Consider the following 21,252-nt stretch of genomic DNA (forward strand, 5'->3'; position numbering starts at 1 on the left):
TTGTTAGCCTATTTGTAACTTTGCAGATTCAAATTCATAACACTTAATACATGATACAATTATTTGAATGCATTTCTTATTATAATCCAGTAGTATAAAATATATAATACTGTTCCAATCTAGGCCTATTTTCACTTTTGGAACTTTGAGTATATTTTAATGATTATGTTTTTTTTAATCTAACTCTAAATAAGTTGTATTAAGATCCAGACAGACATGCATGTGAGGTTATTTGTGGTGGGTGGCACACACCAGGCATTTAGCGCCCCCTAGTGTAGAGAGGAGGCGCTGCATTCACAAGACCTATTGCGTCTCGATGTGTCAGAGGGAGAGTCAGGGGCGAGTCTTGACTGCAGACATCGTCGAATATGCAACCAGGATGCGCATCAATATGAGAAGGAGCCTTCACATTTCTCCAAACGGTATGACATTTTCATTGTTAGCGTTCGATTCTCATTTGACATCTCCACGTATCATTTGTCGAGGGCGTTTGTTCACAGGGGGGATAGATGCTGCCGTAAAGAGAGGACAGAACCTCGAAGCAGGATCACAAGACATGTTTACAGCCATGGCCTAAATATCTCATATTTCGATGTATTCCTTGGTTTATTTTTTGTTTTTAAACGCGGCTTGATTGTTTTTTATTGTGCTGCTGGTGGACCAAGTGTAGCCGATATCCTGCAGCACCATGCAGCAGCCTCCATGAATGAGCATCAGCAGATATGACGCAATATTTGTTATTGTCAGGGGGTCAGTGAATACACATACAACTGAATTTTCTGACCACTGCTGCCATAAATAGATTCAGCAGATGACAGCTTTGTCCTCTGTTTATTTTCCGACAACCCAGGCTGGTAAACAGACAGGATGACACCCTGATCCATGCAGGTTTGAATGGAGGGCCAAGAGAGTGTTGATGTAGGATTATGTAGAATGATCTCAAATATTGGCTTCTTTTTTTATATAAATACATTTTACATCTAGAACCAGATGTGTTGCTTATGAAGCCGTGCCAGTGCAGTCCTCCCCAGATGTTCCCAACAGAGCGTAAAGGATTATATTGGATCTGTTGAATCAAGGAACTCAATGAAACTGGGTTTTTCTTCTGTGGTTCACCTTTAACTGTGTCCTCTCTTCCTCTTCAACTGCACAGTGTGTTTCTACTGATTCCCAAGTGTCAACCTATGGAATACAGTTACCCTGAGTGTGATCCTATGGCATCCTATGACTGTAACAACAGTTCATGTAATCATCATCACAATCACCATCAAATGTTTCTTTCTCATGCTTAGTTTACTGCTGTGTTACGTCCCCGTGTGTGTGTGTGTGTGTGTGTGTGTGTGTGTGTGTGTGTGTGTGTGTGTGTGTGTGTGTGTGTGTGTGTGTGTGTGTGTGTGTGTGTGTGTGTGTGTGTGTGTGTGTGTGTGTGTGTGTGTGTGTGTGTGTGTGTGTGTGTGTGTGTGTGTGTGTGGGGGAGGATCAGTCATCAGTGGGATCATCAGAAAGCGATTTATGGATGGAGCCGGACGTCCATGTGTCCATGGTTACCTCATCATCAGGTTGGACGATTGTAGATCAGACTCAAGGGACGGCCGGTCGGCACCAGCTTAGCTCCCGACTGTAACAGGATCCATACATTTGAAATTGAGAGTAACATCGGGCTTTGCAGCGTGAACACAGGAAAGGGAGTTGGCTGGGTTATAAAAAAGAAAAGAAAAAGGAAAAGCACTTGGTTGATGACAGAGCAGACACATTTGCATTTGGGGCGTTTGGGGGAGATTTAAAGGGATGAGGAGGAGGTGAGATAAGGAAGAGGACGTCCCATAGAGAGGCACTGCACTGCACTGCAGCCGGCACTGACAGCATCTGCAGGAGGGACAGCTGTGTGTAACTGGGTCGTCTTTGTTTCCAGACCCCCACACAGAGGACGTTCTACCTTGATCTGCCAAAAACTAAACTACATATGTGTCTCCCTGTTTTGCCTCATTGAGGTCAGAGGTAGACCAACAGTTGTGGACCACCTCAGTGGGTGCCTCCTATCAGGGGGCTTGAACCCCTAGATATCGACAATTCCGCGTGGTGCAAGTAACAATTATAAGAGGCAAAAACAATAGGGTTCCCTGCCCAGCAGGGCTTGGGAACCGCATTGCTCTGCAAAACGCGGTCCAAGCTCCTGCTCGGGCTTGGCCCCCTAATAAGTCAATAAGAGCTAAAACGATTGGTCGATGGACAGAAAATGAATCAGCAAATACTTTTCAAGCGAGAATACCAACCACTCTCCGATTCCAGCTTCTCAAATGTGAAAATTTGCTCTTCTTAACTTCTTAATATCATTAGTATTTGAATATTTTGGAGTTTGTTTCACAAGGTGGAAAAAAGCATCACTTTGACGACGTCACTTGGATTTTTAGACAATTTTTATTGCTATATTTGACTATTTTCTGGCATTTTATGAACAAACTATACTGTACTTTTTCGATAATTCGATTAGTCATTTATTCCATAAAATGGCAAGAATAGGTGTAAAGACATCACCCATGACAATTTACTATCAGGATGTCTTCAAATACTTTTGTTGTTTTCTGTGAACAACAGTCCACAGTTCAAGGATATTTGGCTTTTTAAATAATTTAAAAACAAAGAAAAACAGCAAATCTTCCCATTTGAGATGCTGCAGAATGTATTGTTTCCCGTTATTGTTTGATCAATCACCTAAGTCAAAATAGTTGTTAATGAATTATCCATCTACAAATGGATCATTTAATTGATGACTTTAGCTGCGCTCCAGTCTCGTTTCGGTCTCACTTCAAGCGTATGGTTTATGTCGGATGCAATGATGCTGATCTTGGGCTGCCTGTGGTTTTGCATTAGATCCTCTGTGGGTTTCCTAGAGAGCTTTCCACCGTGCCCCAGGCAGTGGAGATTACAGCATGTTAAAGAGAAGGCTCCTACTGACAATGACTCCCACACAGCCTTAATGAGGCAGAGCATCCGGGCTGTAATTGTCGCCTGTTTTGGTGTCACTTGAATATGCCAAAATAGAGATTTACACTGGCAAACAGCATGCTACTCACGCTCTGGATTTCTGCCTGTGTGTGACTATGCAGTTGACGTTGAGTGTCACATGTGTTCATGTGTGTCACCAAGTGGGAGATTGTCATTTGTGCGTGGTGTGTGACGTCGGAGCAGATTCACGCGTAAAAATAGACCTTTGCAGAATTCCTTACAGATGAACGCACACACACACACACACACACACACACACACACACACACACACACACACACACACACACACACACAGAGTTGTACTACCTTTTTTCAGTGTTGTGTCAAAACAAACAGACACACACTAACCAGACAAACGCTCACAGATCCAGAGATATTCCCTTGAGTATATTTAGGCTGAGAAAAGAAGACAAATCTTTTCCAGCTGATCACTCAGTGCAAAGGCAAGTGGATATTTGTGTGGCACACAAGTGCTAAAGGGGAAATGTTAACCAAGTCTGACCTTTCAGCTCTCAGCTCAGACCATCAGACCACTTGCTGCATCCTTTCCCTCACTTCCTAACCTTTCACATTTTCTTCACGCTCCATTTTTCCATTTCCTATTTCTTTCTCTGTGTCTGTACTCTGCTCACTGCTCTGGTGGATCATATATATTGTGCTCAGTCGTGCTTTTCAGAAGCTAAATCAATACAGTGACAGTGTGCTTGTCTAGCTGCTGATTCTCACTCTTCCTCCCGGCAGCGCTCCTGTTTGCCACACTTGGCACATCCTCTGTTTCCTGTCCTCTCACCAAGGCACATAATGTTGGCAGCAGGTGTGCAGTATAAGCTTTAGCTAACAACATGAACAGCCCTTTGGCTTTTGCATCATCAGCCTTGTCATTACAAAATGAGTGTTGAAACAAGTGTACATGTTGATCTATGAGGTACACCACGGGTACTTAGTGAAAGTGTTAGAATAATATTTGAATGGGATGAGGTTATATATGTATTTGTGGCCAAAGTGCACATCAGATTTCAACAAACTAAACATTTATATTCATATCATGAAGAAGTGATTGTATTAATTGCTGGATATGGAGAGATGTTAAGCATTTGTCTATTCATCTGATAGCTTGTTTTAGAGCATTAAGTAATGCTAATACGTTGAAGTTTCCCTATTTATATTCACGGCACCAGGAGGATTTTGGCTATTTGAATTTTGGCACTGATTCGAAAAATCTACAGGAAAATATTACATACAGGATCACACTATGTGAAGAATTCATTTACCTCATTACCTCTCTGCATGTGTGTTTGACATCACTCATCAGTCATTAAATAGCTTCAGGAACTAGAAGGTGACGATTCAGTCTCTCTCTCACTTTCTCACTTTGTTGTTCACATCCTGCAGCAGTGTGAAAAGTCACACTTTTTCCCCCATGGAAATTTCTTCCTCTGCCTACATTAACAGGTTATCAGTAGGAAGAGAGAGAGATGTCGTGCCTTGACCTAAGATTACGCAACCTCTCAGAAGCTGCTCATTTCAAAGTGGAATAAACAGACATGACATACAACCTTTAGCTAGCTTGATATGACTAATGATAAGCCATTTGTCAATTTGTTCTGAGGCCCAGCAGCCATCTTCATGAAAGGATGACAGTATCAATATCAAAGAGTTGAAGATCTCTAAGCCTTCTGAGCTGTTTCTATGGGGACAGCGGAAGATAATCCCTCTTTTGTTTTCTTCTGTCTCTATTTCTTTCAGGATTATCATTGACGAACGTATGACCTCTCGGATCCACACACACGGGGAGAAACCAGTGCAAACACACATCTCTAAGAAGTGACGAGTTTTCGATTTTGAATCCCCCCCAAAGACATTCACTTCCTCGGCCCAGTTTTGGTTTTGTTCAAAAAGAAAATCCATCCTCAGCCCCGACGTGAAGCCGCCATGTCCGGGAAGGAGCGCAGCCCCCGCCATCGGCCGTGGTCGGTCTACCGGGCCAACACCTTTGATCTCTCAGCTGAGATGATGGGGCTGGCTCTCCAAGGTAACCTAAGTAACCGCTACCATGGTAACCTGTTTTTCTTCACTGAGGATGGGTAAATAACAGGGCATTCTTCATTTCTTCCTCCTCTTCTCTGTCTATATCCTGCAGGCAACAATCAGGATCCAGACGAGCCTGTGTTGGAGTTTAGCGTGGGTAAGTTCAGGAAGAAGAAGAAGAAGCCATAAACACACTTACTTTGAAACGTTTGTACTTGTACACCGTTTATTGACAGATCTTGTTTTAATCACACAAATGGGCCCATTCAGTCCAAGGTAGACATTAACAAATTTCATGACCAGACGAGGACGATGTGTTGTCTCGAGAGGACTATACATCATTTGTGTGGAACAAATTGGTTAATCCCTTTTTCAACCCTGAAAGCGCTACTGTAAACGACTCCTGCTCATTGAGTTATAACAACAACAGCAAAAAAAAAACAGTAGGACATCCCTCGCTTAAGGCCAAGGATTAGTGACCATCCAACAATTAAATCCCACAGTTTGTAATCTCTCTCCCTGTGTTCGTATGTGTGTTGTCACAGCCTGCAGTGAGCTGGTCACTCCCTCTCTGGACCGCAAGCCAACCAGCTTTGTCGCTGTCAGCTGCACCACTCCGCCCCAGGCCTTCTGGACCAAGCACGCTCAAACTGAAATCATAGAGGTACACAGTAGTACACACACCGACATTTGCTTTGCCCTCTCGTCCTGCCTCCTGTTGCCATTAGAGACCTTTAAAACAATATAACCTCTCCCCTTTGTCTCCAGGGCACCAGTAACCCCATATTCCTGAGCAGCGTGGCCTTCTTTCAGGACTCTCTCATCACCCAGCAGACGCAGGTCAAGCTGTCGGTCTACGATGTGAAGGACCGCACACAGGGCACGGTAAGCCCCAACACCAGAGTCACACATTCTTGCAAAACCACTCGACTCCATTGTACAAATTCTATGTTGTTAGAACGTGAATAAAGTTCTTATGGATGGATGGATGGATGGATGGATGGATAGATAGATAGATAGATAGATAGATAGATAGATAGATAGATAGATAGATAGATAGATAGATAGACAGACAGACAGACAGACAGACAGACAGACAGACAGACAGACAGACAGACAGACAGACAGACAGACAGACAGACAGACAGACAGACAGACAGACAGACAGATACATTTATTGTCGATGCATATAAAACACAATGAAATCTATCTAAAACCACTCGACTCCAATGTTCAAACAATCTGTTGTTAGAAAGTGAATAGAAAGAAAGTTCTTACTCACTAAACCCCCTTCAGTCTACACTCATCCGGGTGAAATCCTCTAAATCCTTTGGGTGGTTGTGCTTCAATGTGACAGATGTACATGCTCGGCACGTCCATGTTTTCTGTGAAAGAGCTGCTGCAGGACAAGCACCACAGACTGCACCTGACTCTCAGGTAACACTATGACACTTATCTGTGATGAAGTGATAGCCACTGCTTGCTACAATAAGGCTCAGGGTTGTTTCATTGACTGGATGATGCCACTGTGGTTCAGGTCAGGGGAGAACGAGCGTGTGGGGAACATCACCGTCATCGCCTGGCAGATAGAGGAGAAGCGTGAGCAGAGAGCTCCTGTGGCAAGATTACAGAGAGGAGACACTGTCAATGGAAGGGTGAGTGATCGGATCGGAACATGTTCTATTTCTGATCTGTATCTATGTTAGGTTATATGATTGACTGAACTATTTAAAAAAATAAAAAATTAACTAAACATTTCTTACTTCCAACCTCTCAATTGTAAGCATCCTTTGCTTTCTTTCATTTGATGTCCTAAAAATATTTTAACTTTCGGTTTTTAAATTTTTGGTCGGACAAAAAGTCCAAGATATAAAACACAAACTGTGATGGCCATGTTTTCACTTTTCGACTTTTTCAATCCACTGCTTCATGAAAAAAGCAATGGGATGATTATTTGATAATGAATGTAAAAAATACACATGAGGGTCAGATGGATTTCTTCAGTAGATTTTTTTTGTGTATGTTTGTATCAGATGGTTCTCCCTATTGACGAAAGCCTGACCGAATCCAAGGGTATGAAATCCAGGTCTTCGTCTCTGTGTAAAGACCCACTGCTAAAGGCTGGTAAGTGCATCCATCTGAGCAATTGATCAACCTCCTGTATGAGTGTGTGAGAGTTTATCATTGTTGGACAAACCACTGTGAAATGATGTGTGTACGTTTTGGTTCTGCTTCAGTGTTCGGAGGCGTCATGTCACGAACATACCGGTTCCCCACCACAGATGGCAACCACCTTCGGATCCTGGAGCAGATGTCGGAGAGTGCACTCTCCCTGCATATTCCTCGACAGTTTGTGAAGCTGCTGCTGGAGGAAGATGCTGTCAGGTAACAGCTTAAGATTTCCTGATATTATTGATCACAGGGCTTGAACAATTGCCGTAGGATGAACAGTGGTGAACAGCCTTTTTTTTGGCTTTTGACCTTCGAAGCAAAGAACTGTCTACCTCCTCTGACCCAGTTCAGACTGTCATGGTCTCAGCCAATTTTCAGCCTTTTCTTACTTTTAACAATCATTTTTCCTCTTCCCTTCTTTAATATCTCATCCACTGCTCTGTATTGTCGTGTACTAAGTGCTAATCATTTTCCAAATGTCTTAGTCGTTTTTTAAATCAAGCATCCTCATTTTTGAAGTGTAGCTTTTGGAGTTTAGTGTCTGGAAATATTTGATAATACTATCATAGTTTTTGTTTATAATAAATTTCCATTTTTGTTATCAGTCTTGACTCAGACTTTAACTCAGTCTTTAAGAGCAGATTAGCCAAAGAGCGATGTCACCTTTTCAGATATTTTCATTTTAATAGATTTTACCAACCTGAAGAAACATAACCACCCAATGTTTCACAATGAAAAAGAAAAGGGCAAAGAGCAAAAAATCAACATCATTTGTATTGATTATAAATAAATAATTTTCTTATTTAATTCATCTTGCAACCCATCAGATGTTTATTTAACCCTAACTTGGAACAATTTTATGTCAGTGTATATGTGGAATCGCTTTTATTTCTCCTCCATTGAACTGAAATGTGTATTTGCTTTTGTGTGATACATCATGAACTGTATATTCCTAATATACTCTACTCTATTATTGTGTTGTCATACGGTTGAAGACACAGTATCATTACGCCTCCCACTGTTGCCATTTGTACTAATGGCTGCTCGTAACATGGGTGATTTTGATGAGCCGGACCTGCTCAGCTGTTGTGTTTATTGCATAGACTTTAATTGAATATGCCTCACTAACCAGAGGCCGCAGGATCATTAGTGCAATCGGCTGGATGCCTGGAGCGTAAACACATGCATTTGTGTGATGTGTGATGTGCAGGGTGTGTGAGCTGGAAGAACTGGGCGAGCTGTCTCCATGCTGGGAGAACCTCAGGAGGCAGATCATCACTCAGTACCAGACCATCATCCTCACTTACCAGGAGACCATAAGTGATCTACATGAATACAAAGGTTAGAAGCACAAACTATTTATTCATTCAACTTCTTATTAAGATACAATTTTAAAGGGGGCACAAGGACGCTGTGCTTTAATTAAAGAGCATTTATAAAGCTGGTAAGGTGTAATTAAAAGATTTTGGGAAGTGTAGGATCCAGTGTTTTTGGAGCCCTAGCCCCATTATAGACTTATAAATGTGGGTATCTGGGGCATCTGCTGCATTGCTAGCCTCCATTATGTTTCTCACTGGTTCAACAATTAAAACAAAAAACTCAATACTTAATCTTTGAGTGCCCCTTTAATTAAACATAAAAATTATTAATAAAGGTACTGTGCATAAGATTGCACAATCTAACCAGTGTTACATCCTATATATTGCTATTTCCTTGTAAAATATAACAGTAGAACTGGTCTACACTGTTATACACAGACACAGAGATTCTCTTTTGTCTTGCCTGCTGCCTTCACAGGTCCTTCGTTTAAGTCCAGCACCTTGAAAGCAGAGAGGAAGTTGGAGTTTATCCCCACTAACCTGCACATTCAGAGGATGAGAGTACAGGGAGAGTCTGGCTACGGTAGGTATTGATGCACAGACTGTAATGTTTGCATGTGCTGCTGTGTTTGTTAGTACAGATAATATTCTTCATTTAGTATCTTCACACTCTCTAATTTGGTTCCTTGTTCAGATCGGACGTACGATGTTGTGACTATCGGCGCTCCTGCTGCACATCATCAAGGCTTTAAAGGCTGCGGCCTCAGGAAACTGCTGCACAAACTTGACGAAGCCAGAAAACAGTGAGTAGAGCAACGCATGGGTTTCATGACAGTGTTTGATTTATGAGTGATTAATACTCATTCTTTTTTTTTCAATCAGCACTCATGAGGAGGAAAGGTGAGATTATACGAAGTTTATTATATTTTTTTTATTTCTTTCTTTGTCAGACTTAAGTATGAGTAGAAGTACATTTATAATGATGAATTATTGCGTTGGGTAGGATTTAATAAGTAAATACTTCTTCCTATTTGTTTGTAAGCATGTCAATGCTGGTCAATGGAATACACTGTATGGTGTAACATGCCTTTCATTTTATTCTGCTAATTAATGAACTAATAAAAAAAAATATATTATTATTTTGACATCAAACAAAAAAACATGTTATCCACAATTTACCTTGTCTTTTATGTCTGTCCTCTTTCACACACACATCAACAAAACCCCTAGCAGCTCTGCTGGCCCTGGCTCCAAAGGGATGGTGTACCAGCCTCAGGATGTTGTGAAAGCCAAGGAGCTGATTGGTCAGATTAACACTCTGAAGACACAAGTGTGTTACTACGCCGAGCGTCTGTCCCGAGCTGCCAAGGAGCGCTCGGCCAACGCCCTGGAGAGAACCCTGTCCATCTTAACAGAGAAGGTGAGAGGGAGGCTCAGAGGAACTGTGTTATAGTTTCAGTCTATCTCTACCTGTAGCTTTTACCTAATCCTTGACAATGATACGTTCTTCCAAGCTAAACATGTTTTTAAATATAGTTTGGCAGTCGAGTGCAATCAGAACAGGACAAAAAAGATTAAATTATGTATGTTCTGTTTGAAACAAGATTTATTTTCAGTATCGTCTGCACAACTTGCAAGATAAAAAAACAACTTACACACCAAGATAAATTATTTAATTTTGTTTGATTTAATCAAATCTAATTAAATTATTTTATTGATTTATTTTTAGATTTATTTATATTATTTTATGGTCCAATTATTTAAATTCTTTATTATGTTAGTTGCTGGCACCTTTGTTGTGAAATAAGTATACAGCTACATTGAAAACTGGTAAAAGAAAAGAACTTGATCTAAAACCTAATATTCCATTATATAGGTATTATTAGTCTGTCCTCTCTCCCTGTCCTCCTACAGACCCGTCAGCTGGTGACCGTGTGCGACTCCAAGCTGCTGTCCTCAGCCATCCTCGCACTGGCAGCCGCCCGCCCAGAGCTAACTCAACAAGGCTTGACTCAACAGGGCAGCCCGTCCCCGTCCTCCTCCTCCCTCTCTCCCTCCTCTCGTTCTCCCTCCACTCGTTCTCCCTCCTCTCGCTCCCCGTCGCGCTCCCCCTCTCGCCATGCCACCTCCCCATCCCGCGTCACTACCTCGCCTTCCCGTCATGCAGCGCTCCTGGAGGGCAGGGACGGGGTTAAAAACAAGCGCGCCTCCTTGAATGTGGAATTACAAGAGGAGGAGTGGGTAAGAGAAGAATCCGTGTTCCTCTGTCTGCTTTGATTTGTTTGTTTTTTCTAACATTAAAGGTCGAGACAGCAATTCTGGAGACCGCTTGTTGTCAAAATCAGTGAATATCTCCTAATGATCCATTACCTGTCCGTACTGTGTGTGTGTGCTCACAAACCCAGTGTTAATTCACAGCCTAGGCTCTGTAAATTGGTATGTAAACAAAGGGTCACACCATAGCTAGAAACTTGCCCGCTAAGTTGTGTAAAACACCAGATCTCTTTTTAACACACACAGTAGAGGCATGTAGTGGATCGTGAGGAGAAATTCACGGATTTTCACCACAAGCTTTCTCAAGAATCGCTGACTCCACCTTCAACTCTTGTGCAATGTGTGTTTGTGTGCAGGGCAAAATTTGTCTGAATGTTGACAAGAGCCTGGAGTGTGTGATTCAGAGGGTGGATCGGCTGCTGCAGCGAGACAAAATCCAGAGTGACAGTAGCTCTGAGGATGTTTTCCTGCTCGCCACAGAGGAGCCCAGTAACAACAGTAAGAAAGGTAAACACAGATCAGAGGGTTTACGTGACAGTGTCTCTCATGAGGTATCTGTAAACAAGAAATATTCTGGGTATGTCCTGAGCATAAAGACAAGGATTTACCATCGTCATCCGTCATGTCACCCTCTATTATAATCATCCCCCTCGGCCCTTGCATCCAATCAGCATCATCTTCAGGCTCTCCCCTGTCACATCCTGTTTCATGTCTTTAGGTTTACTCTCATAATATGTTAATGGTTTAGTGTTGCTGGATGTTTCAAATCTGAAAAAATAATATGGACTAGCCTATAATGAAAGAGTGATTGATTGAGTGAGTGAGTCACAAGTAGGAGTCCACCTCTTAACGTCTTATACCTTCTCTTACTCATAGAAAGCAGCCCAGAAGTGGAAAAGAAGTCCCCAGGTAAGATTTCCTTAACATATAATTCTGTATGTTTTGAAAGGAGGATAAACACACAAAAACACTACAATATAAGACAATAAATATGTTCCTGCAGTTTTGATTTTGTTTGAAATGTTACAATACAGCATTATGGAATGTGTTTTTATTTATATGTATTTCATTAAAAGTATTTCAAACCAGAGGTTGAAGTTTTTTGTTCATTTTCAAGAATATCTATATAAAAGATTTTCTAGAAATAAATGTGAGAATCTAACATTGTGGATCGTGAATTCAAGTTTCTCATCCATGCTTCCATTGCAAGGACTAATCTACTGAAGTTGTTTCTTTTATTTCTGAAACAAACATTTAAAAAAAAAAACAATCTTTGAGAGCATAATTTCAACATGATGCACCACCCCTATTCTTTTGTGTCTGTCAACCACTTATGGGTTTCGCAGGACTGAAAAGGTGGAAAGGCCCTGCTCTGACCAGAAAAGTAGAAAAGGGCACGTATAAATGTATAACAAAGGGACATCATGGCAGTTTGCTTTAAAGTTTAGTTTGTCAATCATGTCCATGTCTTGGGGGAATATAATGTAACAAATCGATCAATTCATATAAATGCAGATGAGTCTTTTATGGACCGTATTTGCATGTATACCTTGTATGTGTATGTGTGTGTTTTTAACCTGTGTGCTGCGTTTGCAGGTGAGTGGAGCGACGCCCTGTACCCTCTCCTCTCCACGCTGACAGACTGCGTGTCTCTGATGAGCGACAAAGCCAAGAAGGCCATGGTGTTTGTGCTGATGCAGGACAGCGCGCCCACCATCGCAATGAGCCTAACACTGCAGTATCGCCGCGATGTCGTCTTCTGCCAAACGGTCTGTCAAACTCAACCTCCACGTCCGTCTCCTGGATATTCTAGTCTCACTACACTGTGCATGGCATGCATTAAAAAACAGGACAGTTAATCATTGTGTGGTTTTGCTCACAGCTGACGGCGCTGATCTGCGGCTTCATCATCAAGCTGAGGAACTCTCTCTGTGACTCGGGCTTCTTCAAGCAGCTACACACCATCGGCTTACTGGTGCAGTACGAGGGCCTGCTCAGCACCTATGGTAAATGATGGGTATAACCCTGTGTGTGAGGACGTGTATGCTTGTTTGGAAATGCGTAATCACACAGGCAATAGAAAGCCATAGAAAGAGAGTCCCAACCTCTAGAATCCTCCAGAAATTTTTATTTTATTGTTTTTAAAAAGTTCAGAAATGTTAAACCTAGATCTTAATGAGCGTGCCACTGTTTAAAAAATGTGAAATACACTAAAAACAAATCTCCTTGTTACATTTTGACAGAAAAAAGCACAATATCGTTTCATCTGAATATTTGGTATAGTCAAAACAAAACAAACATTATGATTTTTTCCTGAAAAAAAACTAGTTGTATAAGCTCAAGTCGACGCAATAGCAAACAAAAGTTCAAAACTGATAATGATCACACAGTAGTTAACATGAAACAAACACAACAGCAGGGGTGAATGTATTGTAAAGTGCTTATTTTTTGCCATTCAATTGACTCTATCTGCATGAAAACCTTCACTTAGTTTAGGCCTACTGTATACATTATTATCTTCTTTTTTGAAGGCGAGGAGCTGGCTATGTTGGAAGATATGAGCGTCGGAGTGATGGACCTGAGAAATGTCACCTTTAAAGTTACACAAGCCACTTCTGGTTTCGCTCCGGACATGTTGCCGGTGATCACGGGAAACAGAAGCGGATTCAACGTCAGGGTTCCGATGCCCGGGGCCATGTTTGAGACACTGCCGCGAGAGATCCAGAACGGGATGCTGCTGCGCGTTCAGCCCATCCTCTTCAACGTGGGGATCAACGAACAGCAGACGATGGCTGAGAAGTGAGTCATGGGGGCTTAGTCGATAGGAAAGTTGAGAACAGGGGGAAAAGTGATAGTTTTTTCAAATACATTATTTGAAATGATAATTAAAAAAACAACTACAAATTGATTTTTGTGAAAAGCATATATTAAAAAAATGTCCCCATGTACAGTAGATCAAGGTTTGTAAATATTTATTTCTGAGTGTCTGAATTTCTGAATTATTACCCGTCAGGAAGTCGAGTAGGAATAAGGACAATGCTACGACTCATATACATGCACATAAGGGAAGCAGGATATGATCTGGACAAGTGTGACTCTTGACATCTTATGTGTTTCCAGGTTTGGAGACACGTCTCTACAAGAGGTGATCAACATGGAGAACATGGCTCGCCTTAGCTTATACTACGACCAATTCAGAGAAGTCCTGCCAGAAGACAGTGAGTAGTTTACATTTACAATTATAATTATAATATAAAATGTATCTGAATTGAAAAAATTGGTGTCTCCTTTCGTTGATATCCTGTCCTCTGCTCTCTCCTCAGGCCTGCCTCGCACCCGCAGCACCACCAGTCTGCCAGATCTGCTTAAACAGCTGAGCCAGAACATCAACGCCAAGAAAAGCAAGAACGTGGAGATTTTGTGGCAAGCGGCCGAGGTAGACTTGCTTCTCTAGCCTTCTATTAGCAGCCCCCGGATTTACTCTTTCTCTTCTAATCTCTTTTCTTCAAACCCCTAAAGGCATGTCGCCGCCTGAACGGAGTGCGTTTCACCAGCTGTAAGAGCGCCAAGGACCGCACAGCCATGTCACTGACCCTGGAGCAGTGTCAGATACTGCAGCAGGAGCACGCCCTCGCCCCACAGGTCTTCTACCAGGCCTTGGACTGTATGCGCAGGTCAGCAGACTGAAATTGATCAAAGTCAGAAATACCACAAATGTTATAACTAGTAATCAATAACGTTATAAATAATAAAGTCATATGTTTGGCAAATAAATAATGTGTGTCCGTTGTTTCTCCACAGTGAGGGCTGCAGGAGGGAGAACACCATGAAGAATGTGGGATGCCGCAAATACGCCTTTAACGCTCTCCAGCTCAAAGCCTTCCCCAAACAATATCGCCCCCCAGAGGGGACATACGGGAAAGTTGAGACCTAAGCAGACTCCTAGTAACAGAGGAAACCTAACATCTGAAGAAGATAATGATGAAAGCACCACGCAAACAGAAACACCAACACAAACCGGAACAACAACCCTTTGTTTTGTGCTTAGTCACTAAAAGATGTTTAATGTCCAAGTGTCAGTGCTATTGTAGATTGTTTATAGCAGTTCCCCAGTCTCCTCCAGTAGTGCTAGAATCACACACTTGTCACGGCCACTTCACAGCTAAAAACAGTAGAGATATGGCTCTCTATGTCACATCGTAGCGAGTGTGCAGACAGCACTGTTGGCTGTATCAGTTGTAGCATTGGGAACTGAGTCCCTAAATAAGATGTGCAAATGTCTCAACTTTCGTTAAGTTGATGTGGGACACATGTTGCACTTTTTATTGCTGCCTGTATTTGATTTTACCAGGCTTTAGATATTCTTATTTTTCTTATTGTCAACAATTCCAAAACCAACAATGAACTGATCATTCCTGCGTGTCAAAAAGCTCCATTGCTGTGTTCCTTCATTACGGTGGACATGGGCACTGAAGTCTAATTTGAGTCAAACCAACATACACTGCTTCTCCTGTAAAATGCACTTGTGCACCAAATGTGAAAATAGTCCACCTCCACTACTTACTTTTTGAGTAACATTTGTTATTGTGCCAAGCTCTTTTAGGAAATGACTGAGCCCTTTTTTTAAAGGCATTTTTGCCTAGTATTGTATTGGATCGGTTGAAAGCCATAGAGGTAGACAGGAAACATCGAAAGAGAGAGTTTGACATGCAGCAAAGGTCGCTGGCTGGAATCGTACCTGTGAGGTCGCAATAATGCGGCATGCAATGTAAGAACTCATCTTCCATGACGCTTCACTGAGCCCTTGTTAAATATTTAAAAGTTGAGTTGTAGATTATTGCTGGTTCTGGGCTTATCATGCGATTTGTTGACGATAGGAAAAACAAAGAATAAGCCAGCATCAATTTGCTGTTTCTTAAAAAATATGTTTTTGAGAAAATAACTGAACATCTTGATTCCAGTTCGCTGGGCCTACATGTGAAGTTACCTGGTGTAACTTTGATTAGACGATCAGTTTTGCTAAACAGATGTCTGTTAAGATATTTCTCTGGATCTAAACTGTGTTGCAGCTGTTATTTTCTAAGCACATATTTGGTTTATTTCAGTGCTTTAAGCCTGTCGCCTGCCACTGTCTCTTCTTCTGCTCATCTTTATTCTTCAATCACATTTATGAGCAACGACATATCACTGAACAACAAGCACAGATCTCTAAGAAGTACATATCTGACACTGCTCTCTGGGATTTGAATTGCAATTTTTTTTAAAGGTTCAACTGAAGCTCCGTTTGAAGCATCGTTGAGGAACTGGTTCACAAATAGTGGGCTTCACATTATTCTATCATTCGAAATAGATTTACAGATATTTAAGACATTTCTGCATGTTATATGCAGCACTTTAGTTATTCTATAATGCCTACAAACCTTGTTTCATTTATTTAAACTGTGTTCTCAGTTTTACAGCACTCAGTGAATTATGCACTACTTTGTGATTGAAATTGGATAAAATAGCGTCATTAATTTACCGCATGAAGATTTAAAAATCACTACTGCGTCTGCTTTATACAACTGCAATGGTATACTGTTATACTGTATACTGAGTACCCATGAGCACTTGATATATGTTTTAAGATTAAGGGGAAATAATGCATATTGCATCATTCTACCCACCACCAACAACACCTCTTCTGTTGTCAGTTTACCAGCTACGGGCTCCAATGGACCTTATTGTACAAAACTTACAGAGACAGTGGATTTTTTTAAATGTTATTTTGCTTACAGGTACTTATGTTGATATGGCTGTTGTTGCCAAACGTTTGATCCATTGTTATTGATTAAGTTATGACCTTGCTCCGATCAGTTCTACACGCACACGGGTAGGACAGGCAAGTTTGGGAGATGCCTGCACCCTCACAGAGGTATAAAGTGAAACTGGAAAATGAATAAAGGCTTGCCAATGCCAAATGAGTGTGTCAGTAAATTAAATGAGACATAATGCTTTGTTAATTGATTAGCAAATATTGTGTTTTCTTAAGTCTTAAGAGAATAATTTTGAAATGGTAGATCTATATGATTTACTCAATGAGCCCCTTGACCTTTGGTTCCCCCATGACCTTCAGATTCAATGGTTTGATTTGGAGAACTGCAAATGTGTTTAACTTTTTAATCATTAAAAGAGTGTAATGGCATTTGGCCTTAATATAAAAATCAACAATGACCAAGAGCATGTCAAAACACAAGTCAAAATGTTCTGTAAATTATAAAGAAATGCCAATGGTGCATAATTATGATTATAATAATAGAAACCAAGATTTAAAAATTATATTGATTTTTCATTTAGATTGAACTTGTCACCAAGAGAAACAAGTGTTTCCCTTTAAGAGTATTTCCGGAAGTGACGTGACTAACATAGATTGTTTAGTGTTACAGTACCATGTACAGTACACCTCTCATATGTCCATGCGACCCACCCAAAAGCTTGCCCGTTTTCTGACTACACTTTCTACTCACTTATCTTAGTGAACAACAGTATGTATTTATTTGATATGGCATCTTGAATAACACAATATGTCATGTGGTCTACAAACTTCAAGGTAAGAGTTGCCTCCAACACCAAACAGAGTGAACAGTTGCTTATAAGACGGCGGAGTGACATCTCGAAGTATTTCGCTCTTTTTTAAATCCTTCTCCATGGCGGTGCTGTCCCGATGTGTTGCTTCTACGTTCTACATGTTCAGCTTCTCTACGGGGAGGTGAGGTGAGGCGAGGCTTAACACTTAAACCTAAACATGGACGTACAAACCCTGAAGAGGTTATTCAGAGGGCCTAAATCAAATAGACAGAGATCTGCGACATATAACTTAGGTTTTTGACTATGGTTTTTGAGAGCCGTCACATTAGCATGATGTGTTTCTCGATTTATGTTTAAACCAGCCTATGGCACACTCACACCATGAAACATTTTGGGTACACAATGTTCTCTTTAAGAAAGTAATGTCCCTATTGTCATACGCTGCCAAAGAGTGGTGGCGCGTGAAACTGAAAACGAAAGTAAAGAAAATGTCATGACAGTTTGGCTAGGCTACTTTATTTGACACCACGGTATTAGGCCTATTTATTGTATACAAGTAGCCTAAATACTCTGATTATTGTATCTTCTAATAATAATAGGCTAATATTTAAATTCATGTATTTGTAAATACACTTTAAGGTTGTGTGTTTATTGCACAAGAGAAAAAAAGAACATTCAAGAAGAAGCAGAATTATGGTTTAGTGTTAGTGTGTTTCATAATAGCTCCTCCCAAAGTCATCCGTCTCTTCTCGCTCTTGCTGCTCAAAGGTTCTTTTCTGCTGATCGTCGTTGCATCCAGTCTGTGAGAGGAAGAGCACCAGTCGGCAAACACTGCACTTTATCTTTTTCCCACTCGGCAGCAGGTAGGCGTTGTCTTGAGATAAATATGGGATTTCTGTTTCATACAAGTCGACTGAATAAAACAATTACAACTTAACACAACTCTTTATCACCATGAAGTAGCAGAAATGTTATGTTAAGCTAACTTTTTAACTAGAGTCAATTTTTTTTTTTTGTTTCCTTAGGCTCCACAATGACAAAGAAGAAACTGCTGCTGGATGTAGACTGTGGGGTGGATGACGCGCAGGGCATCATGTTGGCGCTGGCCGACCCCAGAGCGGTGGTCCTGGGCATCACTTGTGTGAATGGAAACACCCCAGTAGAGAACGTGTGTAAGAACGCACTGCGAACTCTGCAGGCCTGCGATAAACTAAAAGAGGTGGGTGCAGCGCTGTCGTTGTCATGACATAAATTCCTTCCCATTTCTTAAATCAATGTCTTTGTGTTTGCTAAATGGTCAACAGTTTATTCCAGACACCGATTGGAATTTACCTTGTGATATGGAAGATTTCTGGTTATAAAACAGACCACTAGTGAGTTATTGTTCCTCAAGTTACATGACATGACTGAAAGACACAAAAAACATTTTGAGCTCAGTAAGCGCCTTATTTCACTCAATGTAGACATTTTTGAATAAGGTTTGCCATTAATCACAACAAGATGGACATGAATCCCATCAAAAACTGCTGCTCAAACTTTACAGATACAACACTCGGTTACTTGTGGTCTAAAGGTTAAGGTTGCCAATCATTAACAAAAGCAAATTTTCCCCAATCTTACCTTAGAATGTACAGTAGTCATAAAGTCTCTAATGGCTGAACAAGTGTATTTGTGGGCAGTCCATTCATTGAAAAAAATTGTATATCATACAAAAAAAAAAGACTAATTTGCTAATTGTTCAGTTGAATGTTAATGTGGAATTAGGGAATATGTTATTATTATTAAACATTTCAGGAATAAGTATTTTCTTTTGCTTCGACATAATTCTTATTGGCCTAACTAACCAATACACTTTACCATATCACATCCTAAGTGAGTCATGTGTCATTACATTATAATGCAATGTAGATCATTTACTTGAAATTCAATAAACTGAATAACATTTAAATAATAAATAAATAAAATAACATTTGCCATCGATTCAACAATCCTGTAGATCCAGTTTTTGTGTTCTATTGTATAATATGCAATATTAGCTTTTCACATGTTTGCATGTTACATCTGGTGTGCTCTTGTTTTCATGTGCCAGATTCCAGTGTTTAAAGGTGCTAGTAAGCCCATCCTCGGGAAGTGCGTAGATGCGGGAAACTTCCATGGGGTGGACGGGCTGGGAGATGCTCCCGACCCTAATGCTCCCGGTCTAGACCTGGTTCAGAAGGAGGGCGCTGTGTCAGCTATCATTAGGATCGTCAATGAGAACCCCGGACAGGTGAAAGTAGTGACACAGCTCTGTTTGAGTGTGTTTGTATGTTTTGCAGGTGGTCATTTAAGACATTTTCTTTTTCTCACAGGTATCTCTGGTTGCCACGGCACCCCTTACCAACCTGGCTCTGGCTGTGAGGATTGATCCATCTCTGCCAAGCAAACTCAGAGGGCTCTACATCATGGGAGGCAACACTGAATGTCAGTAAAATCATGATAATAATCTAAAATGAACTAAACTACCTAAATGTGTTCAGCCAAAGGGTGAGAGGGTCCCAAAAAAAAGATGCTAAGGGCAATGTTGCGCACAACTATAAATGATTTATGGGCACACGAGGTGTCTGCATAGAAGTATAGGCATTAGACTGTGGACTGGTTTCTGGAGATGTGCTGAGGTGCTCTTGAGCAAGGCACCCTTATCTGCTCTGGGCGCCCTGACATCTCTTATATGCATGTGTGTAGGTCCATGTGCGTCTCTCGGGCCTGTGTGTATATAAAAACAAAAATTAAGAGTGCAAATTGAATTCCCACATTTTGGGACCAATAAGGAATTTTATTTCCCATAATTCTGTCTAAATTCTGTAACGTTTTCAATCAGTACGTAACCAGTGATTTGATCCCACAGCTCGAGGAAACTTTGCAGTGTGTAGCGAATTCAATTTTGCTGCTGATCCAGAAGCCGCGTACATCGTACTGAATGACTACCAGTGTCCCACCTACTTGGCCACCTGGGAGTTTACCTGCCACAGCAAGCTGCCCTGGGTAAGGCTTCCCTGTAAGAATCATTGCAGCATATCACCTTTTTAATCAGCTAATGCGTCCATGAGTCGTGCATCAGACAAATGTGGCCGCTCTGTGTTGACATTTCTCCTTTCGGTTTTCGACAGGAGTTTTGCGACACCTGGTTGGCGCAGGACACCGTCAAAGCTCGTTTCATGGACCAGATCTCACGCCAAAGCATAGACCAGTGTCGCAGCGGGCTCTTCGACAAAGAGTTTGTCGCCGGCTCGGGTTTTATTTCCTGTGACTCGTACGCCGTGGCAGCCGCCGTAGACGATTCAGTCATCATAGAAAGCGAACAGTATCCGGTCAGTGTAGAGCTGACGGGCACACACACCAGAGGCATGATGGTAGTGGACACACTGGGCTTCCTGAAGAAGGATCACAAGGCTACTATCATGAAGAAAGTGGATATGAAGAAGTTCGAGCAGATGATGATGGCTGCTTTAAAATAACGGCTCCGAATACACTAAGGGAGGCATTAATGACCACTATTTCAATCTTTCCGTCCGAAGATTTCAGCTCGGTATGACTGTATTGTTTAGTTGTTACTGGAGCAGCTTTTGTGTTACTACTCACAATGAGTACTTTCTGTATTTGTGTTTTAAGTAACAAGCCAATACACTGTATTGTGAAACTATGCCACTAACTGAGGTCTCACTTAGGTTGCCCTGTTACAGGAGACAGGACTGACTCATTTTCTATTATAAAATACCCATGCATATGGAACAGTTTTTTTTTTATATTAATAGATCCACTGTTTTAAATAGGTATGTTTTTGATTAAAGCACTTAATTAAACATTGAGCAGATACTCTTAACATTTTATTCATTATTGATTTC

General features: G+C 41.2%; 2 protein-coding genes across 4 annotated transcripts; both read left to right on the plus strand.

Moving 5' to 3' along the window:
* Window positions 1-4,940: 4,940 nt before the first annotated feature.
* inpp4aa (inositol polyphosphate-4-phosphatase type I Aa) lies at window positions 4,941-14,735 on the plus strand (the record flags this gene model as incomplete). 2 transcript variants are annotated; one of them, XM_080038373.1, is made up of 23 exons in its annotated part: window positions 4,941-5,040; window positions 5,149-5,193; window positions 5,582-5,700; window positions 5,805-5,921; window positions 6,394-6,473; window positions 6,574-6,691; window positions 7,070-7,160; window positions 7,274-7,421; window positions 8,419-8,549; window positions 9,006-9,110; window positions 9,222-9,330; window positions 9,410-9,427; window positions 9,761-9,947; window positions 10,442-10,768; window positions 11,158-11,308; window positions 11,678-11,710; window positions 12,398-12,570; window positions 12,684-12,807; window positions 13,333-13,600; window positions 13,922-14,019; window positions 14,125-14,237; window positions 14,321-14,475; window positions 14,603-14,735. In XM_080038373.1, 23 exons carry the CDS (start codon window positions 4,941-4,943, stop codon window positions 14,733-14,735), a joined length of 2,943 nt encoding a protein of 980 aa, XP_079894499.1. The 2 variants fall into 2 exon arrangements, with proteins under 2 accessions (XP_079894499.1, XP_079894498.1); XM_080038372.1 differs by lacking the exon at window positions 9,410-9,427 and having other exon boundaries at window positions 9,758-9,947.
* Window positions 14,736-17,238: 2,503 nt separating this feature from the next.
* On the plus strand, window positions 17,239-21,216 carry LOC307258344 (nucleoside hydrolase). 2 transcript variants are annotated; one of them, XM_080037856.1, is made up of 7 exons: window positions 17,239-17,554; window positions 18,137-18,231; window positions 18,394-18,587; window positions 19,458-19,637; window positions 19,720-19,831; window positions 20,256-20,392; window positions 20,518-21,216. In XM_080037856.1, exons 1-7 carry the CDS (start codon window positions 17,505-17,507, stop codon window positions 20,863-20,865), a joined length of 1,116 nt encoding a protein of 371 aa, XP_079893982.1. In that variant the 5' UTR covers window positions 17,239-17,504; the 3' UTR covers window positions 20,866-21,216. The 2 variants fall into 2 exon arrangements, with proteins under 2 accessions (XP_079893982.1, XP_079893981.1); XM_080037855.1 differs by having other exon boundaries at window positions 17,239-17,549.
* The last annotated feature ends 36 nt before the right edge of the window (window positions 21,217-21,252 follow it).

The sequence above is a fragment of the Ammodytes marinus genome (assembly GCF_949987685.1).
Source record: "Ammodytes marinus genome assembly, chromosome: 12".
Classification (NCBI taxonomy): domain Eukaryota; kingdom Metazoa; phylum Chordata; class Actinopteri; order Uranoscopiformes; family Ammodytidae; genus Ammodytes; species Ammodytes marinus.